At 25.9% G+C, this 11636-nt stretch overlaps 4 protein-coding genes across 10 annotated transcripts in view; 2 read left to right on the forward strand and 2 right to left on the reverse strand.

The window, feature by feature from the left end:
- LOC133667295 (baculoviral IAP repeat-containing protein 5) overlaps positions 1-11636 on the reverse strand; it is a 38906-nt gene that overhangs the window by 13633 nt on the left and 13637 nt on the right. The window lies entirely within an intron of this gene.
- Positions 285-1575, forward strand: LOC133667294 (uncharacterized). Its single transcript, XM_062085108.1, has 4 exons — positions 285-374; positions 503-699; positions 938-1102; positions 1342-1575. Exons 1-4 carry the CDS (start codon positions 285-287, stop codon positions 1391-1393), a joined length of 504 nt encoding a protein of 167 aa, XP_061941092.1. The 3' UTR covers positions 1394-1575.
- LOC107994627 (meteorin-like protein) lies at positions 2611-6115 on the forward strand. 7 transcript variants are annotated; one of them, XM_017051627.3, is made up of 5 exons: positions 2611-2999; positions 3070-3289; positions 3371-3643; positions 4650-5295; positions 5774-6115. In XM_017051627.3, the coding sequence occupies exons 3-5, from the start codon at positions 3510-3512 to the stop codon at positions 5984-5986; spliced, it is 993 nt and encodes a 330-aa protein (XP_016907116.1). In that variant the 5' UTR covers positions 2611-2999; positions 3070-3289; positions 3371-3509; the 3' UTR covers positions 5987-6115. The 7 variants fall into 7 exon arrangements, with proteins under 7 accessions (XP_016907116.1, XP_061941087.1, XP_016907117.1 ...); XM_017051626.3 differs by having other exon boundaries at positions 2622-2999; positions 3075-3289; XM_062085103.1 differs by having other exon boundaries at positions 2618-3289.
- LOC107994615 (testis-expressed protein 2) lies at positions 7294-11597 on the reverse strand. The gene is made up of 4 exons (XM_017051606.3): positions 11202-11597; positions 8035-11089; positions 7849-7921; positions 7294-7759 (listed from the first exon to the last, which is right to left on the reverse strand). Exons 1-4 carry the CDS (start codon positions 11248-11250, stop codon positions 7427-7429), a joined length of 3510 nt encoding a protein of 1169 aa, XP_016907095.1. The 5' UTR covers positions 11251-11597; the 3' UTR covers positions 7294-7426.

An 11636-nucleotide genomic window follows, 5' to 3' on the forward strand; every position in this document is an offset into this window, starting at 1 on the left:
AATTTATTGATTAAAAATTTTATTACATCTATTTGATCCAATTTTTATATAAAAAAAAAATTTATTCTATTTCTTATTTATAATTTTATGTTGAAATTAATTTCAATCATTTTTAATATTGTAATTTTTTTCAAATCGCGTGTATATAAATAATAAAAAGAAAAAAGAAATATCGAATTTTCTATGTTAGATTTCACATGTTTTTATCGTCATAAAATCTTTATATATAATCATGTGAAATATGCTTATATATTTGCAATTTATATATTATTATTGGTAGAAATATGAATAAAAATATTAAATATTTTCAAAAAGAAGAACAAAATAAAAAATTATCATCACATTCTTGCGAACAATCTCAATTCACTTGGAATGTAAGTAAACATTGGTACATGATATATGATCTTCTTTCTAAAAAAATTATTAATTACAATTATATAATATATTATTTTATTTTAATTATTATTAATTCGTTAAATCTGATTTTATCTTCATTTTCTAGAATAATGTTGCATGTAATATATCCAAAGAACAAGATTATTTGAATAAAAAAAATATTTTCGATATATTTCATTTCCTTCTCTCTCATGTTATTGTTCAACAACCAACAAATCCTATCCAATATCTTTATGAATTATTAGATGATTTTATATTGTTTAGATCGGGACTTAAAAATCCACGATTACTTTGGACAAAAAGGTATGTACATGCATACAAGATATATATACACAATATAACACATATAATATACACACATATATATATATATATATATATATATGTATATATATATATATATATATATATATACATATATATATATATATATGTATATATATATATATATATATACATATACATATATATATAATATATAGCGTATACTATTATCATGTTTAAAAATATATATTATATGTTCATTTTATTCATGTACAAGGCATGTTGATGCGATATTTGGAAACGTTCTCTCTCGTGATTCAGAACTTTTACCGTTGGACGATTATAAAATTGCTATGAAAACGTTGAGCGTACATTATTATGATCCTTGTCCCGTTCAAGTTATGCCAGGATACATAGATCGACAAACCTTTTGCACAGAAGCGTAAGATCATTTTTCGTTTTCCAATTAGATTGTATATATTCTATGTATTATATATTTAATATATTAATATATTATATATATTATGTATTTATTTGTGAAAAATATCTTTTAAAAATAGTATAAAATATTTCGAATACATAGAACATATTTCAATTATTCATAAATTTATAAATTATTCTTGAACATTTATAAATTAATAGAAGATGCATGAAAGAGAAAAACTTTTCTTCTTTTTTTAGATTGAACAACATGAAAAAGGAATTGATGCGTATTGCAAATGAAACTATTTAACTTAGATTCCACGATGTCTCTATAATTTCAAAATATTTATATACATATATATCGTGATATGAAATGATTGTATATTTTTATAAAATTGTCAACATATAATAAAAATAAATCTAATAATTTCTTCATCAAATAAGTTTTATCAGATAACGTCATGAAAAATAAATCTTATCTTCTTATTAATATTAACATATTTATTATTAAAATTAGTTTTTAAGCATCCTATTTAATATTTCAAATAGATTTTGCTATAACGCGTGAGGTATGATTTTCATTTGTACTTACATATATATATATATATTAATGTACAATTTTTCAATGCTCAATTAATTATTTTATTATTTGCAAAATGATATTATATATAGAACATTCAAAATGACAAAGAAGAAAAACTTTATTTATAAAAATTTAATATTTTTTTTTTAATATTTTTTTAAATTTATATTTAAATATTAAATATTTAATATTTAAATATAGAACATATAATTTAATATCTAGATTAAAAAATCACATTTTCAGATAATACTTTAATATATTTTTCTTTTGTATAAAATCATTAAATAAAATCACTAAATAATTTGTAATTATACACTAATACCGCTGTTTTTTTTTATTAAAATAAAAATCAACATTTTTTATATTAAAATGATATGTCTTTTTTCTAAAAAGTTATATATACGCGTATCTTTTTTTAATCGTTTATCAATATTCACATATAAATTCATATTTTCATTCTCATATTTATCTCTTTTTGATTTTTTCTATCTACATAAGATATATAAATATATCATTAAAAATGTATGTTAAAAATAATGATTTTCATGAAATAACATAAATTAATAGATATTTAAGTAATATAAAATTAAATATAATTAATATCAAATAATATAAAACTGATTGATCATTTGTATATTTTTTATTATTCTTTTATTTTTAAATAACAATTATCTTATATAAAATATGGTAAATAAGAAAAATATCATAAATTTTTAATTTATCGATGATTCAATTTTCATTTACTATCAAATTAAATTGTGTTTCTTAAAAAAAAAATTTCTTAACATTATAAGTAACATATAACAATTAACAGATATTCTAATGCTGTCATGTTGATGAGACAGCATTGAAAAGAATCGAAAAATGAAACGAGACCAGAAACATGACAAAGCCACTCGAAGAGCTAACCAGAGAGGAGAGAAGGGCGAGAGTCAACAGCGAAGCCAGTCGAGATAAAACGAGTCGACTCGAGTCGAAGTGGACTCTAACGAGCATGGTAAAGAACGTCAGACTAGAGAGAAAGTGAGTGAGTATCGGTTCGTATCGGCGAGCGAGCGATTGTGCAACGAAACGACATGATTTTAAAATAGTTGTACACAAGTTATATGTATAAACAGTGTTGGCACGTATAGCTGAACAACTATTGAAAGTTTTCGTATGGTTAAATTTTGGTATAACATTATAACTAAATCTTTTAACATATTACATGGCAAGTATGATCCTTCAAATGTTCTCTGTCTCGTTCGTCGTGCATACACGATTATACTACCATCACGCGATTCGAAGACGCAGTGTAGAAACGAGAGCAAGTAGTTTACACAAGTGAAGAAACGTGAGGACATTATTAATTAATTTAACGTTTTCGTCTAATAAACGTTTGTTTTATCATTTCATTTTTTAAGGTTAGGCATTCTACATCGTTACGCTGTGTGCATGTTTTTGAATAACAATGTTAAATCTTGAATCAAGTATCATATTTTCTTTTAACATCAATAAAATCATCTTACAGTGAATTTGTTTATTAAAATTTATAATAAAGTAAAAAAACTTCATTGTGTAATCAAATTTGTATATACACGCATCTATATAATCTTTAGTATGCTTCGAATTTTATTATTTCTAGTATGTATATAAAGAAAACATATATACGATTTTTAACTAAAAAATTATTTAAACGAAATTAATAATATTGAAACTTTGTAGTCTGTAACAAATGAAATCTAATTTGGAATCTAACAAATATTGGACAATAAACTATTGTAAAGCAGAGATGCAAATTCAAATGTATATTCAGTTCGATATATAACGTATATAATCAGTACGATATAAAATCAGGAAAAAAATGAGAACATTTACGTTCATGCTTTGTTCGGTGCTTTTATTATCTTTACTGCTACTCATTAGCATTGTGTCATCGGCCCCTTTCTATGAGCATGTTGCCCTTCAAGCTGCCGATCAATGTGATTGGATTGGAAGGTTAGTATTCTCTGTTATATCCTTTATTTGATTTCTATTGATATACGAATTTATTAAATTTTACGTTAATAAAATTATATACTTGTGATTATATTTATTCGATATCTCTTTGATTTTCTTTAAACAATAACCAATTGTAATCCACACAGTTGACTTTTTCTTAATTAGACTTTCCTCGTGAAAAAAACCTTAATAATTTGCAAATACATTTTTTTTTAACTGTTACACAAATGTATGCGTGTGTACGCGCACGCGCACGTGTTTTAAAATTCCTTATGATAACGGGGAATGAAAATGTATGTATAATAAATATATATATATATGTATATACAAAGTTTTATTAAGCGTGAAACCAGTCGCCCGACTTACAATGAAACCGGTTTTCCCCATCCAGCAAGCAAACACAAGCAAATCTAAGAAAGATCGAATGGACCTAGAGTATTCGATTTATCTCATTTCCTCTTATAAGAAAGAATAAAAAGTTCATATATGAACTTTGTATTTTCATATATGTACACATGATATATATATATATATATATGTGTGTGTGTTTATATATATATATATATATATATATATGTGTGTGTGTGTATATATATATATATGCGCGCGCACACACACACACACACACACACGTATATGATATATATACTTAACTTACATACATATGTATATATGAGTATATATGTATATGATTTGAAAGAAAAAAAATAAATTGAGCAAAAAAAAAAATAATTATATGATTAACAATAATTATCGAAAATCATTATAATAATCATTACAATAATAATTATTATAAAAAAACAAAAAAAATCGTTTTTTTGTAATTATTCAAATTTAATATAATGGATTAAATTTAATAAATTTCTATTCAAGATTTTGATAATTTATTGAAATAAAATTGAAAGATCGATATGTTTTGAAATATAGCGTGTAAAAAGATATTAAATAATTAATATGTTTTTTTAAATATTTTCTTTTTCTATCTCTATTTTTTTTCTTTCAGTGGTGGCGGTGGTCGCGGTGTTCGACCAGTATATCTACGATGTTCCAGAGGAACAATATTATGGCGTTATCCACGAGGAGCTTTACGTGTAGTTCTTTCGCCTCCTATTTTAAATGAATTGATATCGAAGATTCATTATGAATTCATTCGAAAAAAAGATGATATTATTATGAAAAACGATATCAATCCGATTAGTAACAATAGCGCTTTTCAGTTATTTGGTTTTCGTACTTGTACTAAGGTTTCAGGACCCATAAGAGTATATTTGGAAACGGGTGGAAAACTTCGATCAGTATATTCGCCAAGAGATGGCAAACATAAAGCTTCGCACAGATGTTTTCACGCAAAGAAACAACCTGCAGCACTTTATATAGAAGCAGAAGAATCGAGTGAATATCATGATGCGAGACTACAATACGATTTGGAATTACGATATATTGATAGTCGAAAAGAAATATCACGACGATTTAATGATGAAGAAGAAGATTGTAGGCCATGTTCTATGGATGAATTAGCTAAAGCTTATTGTCAAAGCGACTTCATAGCCAGAGGTACAGTGAGTGCCGTTCAAAAACAACCGAATTTGGAAGCTGCTGAACTTGTCCTTAGAGTAACAAAAATTTTACGTCGAATCGAAGAAAACGAGGTAAAGTTTTCTTTCTTATTTTTTAATTGCTTATTCAATTCTAATTATATTCTATATACAATAATGTAATTATATTTATTACTATAATTTATATTATAATATATACTCCATGTTATACTTTTATAAAATTAAAGATTATACATCTATATATTTTTTATTAAACGTTTAAATAATGTTTCATAAAAAACCAAGAAAATAGTATTATATGAAATATAGCTTTTTGAAAGATTTTTGTTCAAACAAATACATGAATATTTAAATATTGCAAGTGAATTAGACATTATTACATGATAAGATGAAGTTTATTATAATTATTTGAAATAATCTTTTTATGTTCGAAATTTCCCTTTATAATTTACTTTTTACCTATATATATATAATTCAACATATACAAAAAAATTAACGAAGATAAATTCATTTCATTTGTTTATATTTGTTTATGAATTAATTCGTGTAAATATTATTTACTTTAAAACAGAATAATGATGCAGATGCCACCGATTTCCATGATCACAGAAATATTCATATAAGAGTACCAGCCGCTTGTGACGCACGCCATGGTCAGGGCGAGTTTGTGATAATGGCTAAACGAAGACTCGGTGATCTTGTTTTGGTTTGTGCACCGAGAATAGAAACATGGGCTAAAACAGTCCGCGAGTTAGAAAGTGCGCCGTGTGTTCTTCGAAGTTAGTATATTCATTTAACGAAATCTTGTAAATAATTTATTTCTCTATTCTGAATGATATGATATCGATCTCCAAACTGTGATATTGTTTTGTGGAAATTTTTTGTAAAAAATACACAATTTTTAGCAACATAATTGATAATTTCTATTTATCCTTGTCATAATTTTGAGTAGATTTACCACTTAATTATATAATTTATTAAAAATTTAATATAATGGATATTTCATTTAGTTATAAGCGATTTGGAAAGTTAAACGATTATATATATATATATATATATATACGATTTTAGTTTACATTTGTTTTATATATATATATATATATATATATATATATATATATATATATATATATATATATATATATATATTAGATTTTTAATTGCATATAAAATTAGAATTTTAATTTAGGTAAATTCATTTGTATTATACATTAAAATATTTTTTTTAAGATCACATCATATAATTTAAACACAAAAAATATTATTAAATTATAGTTTGAAATTTAGTTTGTATACAAAATTGACAATTATAATGCTAAATTTGAAATATAAAAATATACACTTTAAATTGTTTAATATTTTGGAATTATGTCGTTCGTGAAATTTACTTTACGACAGTGTAACGATATATTTATACTGGATTATATCAGTTTTTAAATATTATATCTTCAAAATAATTTATGATGTTATAATTTATGTTATTGATAAATTATAAGTATAATTATTATTATTAATAGTAGTAGTAGTAATAATAGCGGTAGAAATAGTAATATTTAGTATTTCTATTAATACTAGTACTATTTCTGTTACTATTATTACTATCTAATACTACTACAAATATATTGATAAATATGTATAACAATAAATATAAATAACGATTAGTGGCTTTTTTCCATGCAATGAATTTTTTGTTTTTATAAAAATATAATATAAATTTTTGTACATTATCGCAACAAATAAATAATGCATGGTCCCAAGAAAATTATCAATAATTGACATACTGAAAAAAATTTGTTAAATTAAAAAATTATGAAATGATATTGACAGTAAAAAACAATATTTAATAAATAAGAATTGATTAATGAAAAATTGACAAACATATCTGATGCTCAACTTTAGTTATCGTTAATTTGTTTTTAAATTTTCATTCATTATTATTATATATGAAACTTATATAAGCATTTTTTGAACTTTTTTCAATTTCATTTTGGGTTTTTTGTCATAAAATTTTTCTTGAAGCTATAATGTACATATAAGGATATATTATAGTAGGTCGCAATCTACTATCATTTGGAGCATAAACGCGCGAAATTTCATCACGATTATATATTTATCATTTACTAATCAAATCTACAATTATAAATCTGATGAAGATATACAAATAGATCACTTATCGACGGATTACATTCAATACGATACAACAATCAATACTTTTCGTTTATTACTACTGCATTGTCGTATAAGGATAATTAGGACACAATGGTAAAATGAGATCATCCATATTTGGTAAAACAACTAATTTTTCAAATTCCCTGAGTAATTTTGTTTCTATCCATTTTGTTATATAAACAATATTAACTGTTCTCTCCCCAACCGCTGGTTTTACGGTAAGATTAACTTTCGGTACAGGTTTAAAACCATACCACAAACGATCGGACGGTGCCGGTGGAATGTTTATCGATACACAACCTTCAATACTTGAAACAGTAACCATCAATCGAATCTCCATATTCGAAACACCTTCCATAGCTCTTCGAACATAGGATAACTCGGTTGCCTAAAAAACATTGAAGAATATGAAAAACAAAATATTTACAGATAAATTTAAGTGTTATTATTAATTGTAAGAAATTATCATATATTTACATGTTGAAAATATTTATTCGCTGCTATTCTATCCACCATATTAAGGAACTTCTTTCCGGAAGATTGTGAAGACCTTCAAAAAAAATATATAAAAAGGAAAAAAATATAAAAGAGGAAAATCAAATGAATTATGACTAAAGAACGAAACGACGAAAAATGAGATGTTACTATTGTGTTGTTTCTTACGTTGTTTCTTTAACCGTGTTATACGATTGCGGTTTGGAAGTATCATAATCATCTTCTGTAGATGTTTCCGGAGTATCTTCTAGTTCACTATCAAAAATCGGTGATTTAGTTGCCAATTCGTTTTCTTTTGTTGAAATAATTATACGTGTATCATCTGGAACTGATCCAGTTCTTGTTAATTTCATTAAATTCAATTTTGTTTCAACAGTCATGGTCAAAGATCCTTTATACGTTATATCTAAATTAAGCCAGAGACCTCTTTCGTTAATCATTGGTTTTGTTATATTATGAATAATAGGAGCTCCTTGTCCTATTGTTATCTCTGAAACTAAAAGGCACTCCATAAAATAAGGTAGTTTTATATTGGATAATTTACGTTGTATTTTATCCTGTATAAGATGTATAGTTTCAGGACACTTGCGTATATCGAAAAGTATACGAGCTATTAAACAATTAATCCAAAGCGTGCTTTCAGCAGACATGGAAATTTTATCTTCCGATATAGGTGAATAATTACTATCCAAATATTTTGCCATATAAGCATTATAATTTAGCTCAGGTACAGTTTCGTGCGAATTGCTACTTGAAAGAGAATTTTTTGATTCTGCGGTACTGATTTTCTGTAGCGTTGTATGAATACTAGATATAGTATTTAATGTATCGAGCGTAAATAATAACGAATCCTTTTTTTTAATATATCGAGATGCAGAAACTAAACGCCTATACCAATCTTCTTTTTCACGATCAGTTCTAGCAAAAATAAATATTTTTATTTCATTTTTTTTTTTGTCAATGTTGTAAAATTCCTCTTCTTCTTTCATTTCTCCCTCTTCCTCCTGTTCCTCATAATCTTTTTTCTCCCCTTCACCTTTTCCTTTTTGCTTCTTTTTTCTATCATTTCTTTTTCTTTCTCTGTGCAATTCATTATCATAGCCATTATAATTCTTCTTATCATCATTATTATCAATTATCATTTGTATTTCTTTTTTTTTCCCTTCTATCTCTCTTTTTCCATTCTCTATTTCAATCACTTTTCTATCTCTTTCACTTTCATTTTCTTTTTTTTCTTCTAGGTTTGTTTTCACTGTTTCCTCTTCCTCTTCCTCTTCTTTTTCTTCTTGTTCCTCTTCTTCCTCCTCTCCCTCTTCTTCCTCTTCGTCTTCTTCCTCTTCCTCCTCTTCCTCTTCTTCTTCCTCTTCCTCTTCTTGTATCTCATTGTCCTCTTTTTTCTCTTTCCGTATATCCTTTTGTCGTTCTTTTCTTCTATTTTGCTTTTCTTCTTCCCAATCATCTTTCATTTTCCATCTTTTACAAATTTTCATTTCATTTAGCGTTTCTCTACGTTTCTTTTTTTTTCTATTTGTGCAAACATAAGTTTTATTTACATCTTTTTTTTCTTTATCATCCCTTTTTTGTTCCTCCTTAGAATATCTTTCTTTTTTTTGTTTCTCCTTTTCTTCCATATATTCTTCTTTCTCTTTTCTCTCCATAAAATATTCTTCATATTTTACACATTCATTGTCAATATAATCATTAGCTAGATCATAATTATAATTTTTACTATCATTGTCATCTTCATCAGTATTTTCTACATCTTCAATGTCATAAACATCTTGTTTTATAATTGGTTCTTCATTCTCCATATTAACAAATAAAATTTCATCCGCATCTTGTATTTCTCCATCCCATTTTTTATCCGATTTATATTTCATCTTTCTTTTTAGATTCATTTTACCATGATAACTATTCATTGAACATTCATCATCAGTTGCATTCTTCAATATTACATTACAAATTAAAGCTTCCTTTTTAAGAACTATACAAATTGGATATTTTTTACTCCATCTTCTTCTTCTAGCTAGTCCATAGGGAAGAAGTTCTATTTTTGCCCCAGTTAAATTATAAACTCTTCTTCTGACAAATTTTAATTTGTGTTTAGGTTCATCCCAGACAGCTTTCTTTGGTATTTTCATCCTAGTTTCCATAATACGCAAAATATTTCCCTCTAATCTAAAGAACACTGATTTTGTGCGCGCCACATGATAATTATTTGGTTCATAATTACAGGGCAATTCATTTAACCAACCTTGATATCTTTCAATCACAGCATGTTCTTCTACAGCTGGGATTTCCAAAACAGGTATCGGTAGACTAGAAGAATACGTTTCATCGGGCAAAGTGGTTAAAATCTTTTTGAATTTTGTTACTATGTCATAAAAAATAATAGTCATAAAGATACCCATTACAAATCCCAATAAATATTCTGCTAATGGTATAATATAATAAATGCAAGAAATGGCAATAAAAACCGCAACAGATTTATACGTTGCTTGACAAATCAATTGTTTGATCAATTGTGAAAACAAAGTTTTGAAATTTACTCGTTTTGAAAATGCTACTGTGCACGCATATTGCGTTTGTTGTGGAAAAGTGGTGTAGTTATCAATATTAGATGTTTTTATATTCGATAAATCACTCCTTGAAGAAGATACAGTATTTTCATCAACATTCTGAGAAAATTCAGAAGCTTCAATACCACTTTCTACACTTTCATCCTGTAAACTCTTATCTTTCAAACCAGTCTTAATTCCAGAAAAACCTACATATTTAGTTGGATTACCTCTTCGATGAATGTCATTTATTTTTTCATCACAAGGTGTAATACATCCTTGATCTTCTAAATCACTAATACTTGAAGTTTCTCCTTTAGAATGACGTCGTTTTTTTTTATCACTTTTTATCTCACATAATTTTTCCTCAAACGTCTTAGTTATTTTTCCTTTAATTTCTGATAATACTTTCCATGGATCAAGAGACGGTGGTGTACCTTCTAGTAAAATATTTTCCGTACTGATGGATCGAGATTCTGAATTATTTTCAGAAATATCCGATTCATGAGCACATTTCGATGGGGTTTGAGAGTTCACTTTAGATGAACTTTTTTCATGTTCCGGTGTTAATTGTTTTTCTTCGTCAGTACTAGGATATATTTCTTCTAATTCATCATCACTAGCATGATAATGAATTACAGGAACCGAAGTAGCAATAGGTTTACCTTAAGGAGAAAAAAATAAAATATCGATTAATTTTTGTCATTGCTATTAAGTTAACTCTATAAAATGGATATATATTACCAAATTTTATCTATTTATCTAAATTAGTCTCACCTTTTATCATGGCTAATGTTATTTTTCTTGGACTATGTTTTACGCTCATGGTTAAAACGTTTTGTTCGATAATCAGTCTATATCCAAATATCTTTTAATATATCATAACGAATTTCGGTTACACCGTTGTTTGCAGCAATTATATATTTATAATTTTGTATCAATATCATTGCTTTAATCTCTAATTATGTCAAAAACGATCAAAGAATATGCGTTTATTCTCAATGATCAACCTTTGCATTTGCGTATGTAATATTTTATATATACAGATTTTCTCTCTCTGTGTGTGTGTGTGTGTGTGTGTGTGTGTGTGTGTATATACCGATAAGAGCAATGTTTAATAAAGGTATCACAAGTTTATCCTATATTGTATATGCTGCCTTAAAGTTGATACTTTGCTCAAAATTATTCATATTTTTTTATATTGCTATTTTG

The sequence above is a fragment of the Apis cerana genome, linkage group LG14, assembly GCF_029169275.1.
Source record: "Apis cerana isolate GH-2021 linkage group LG14, AcerK_1.0, whole genome shotgun sequence".
In the NCBI taxonomy this organism is placed as follows: domain Eukaryota; kingdom Metazoa; phylum Arthropoda; class Insecta; order Hymenoptera; family Apidae; genus Apis; species Apis cerana.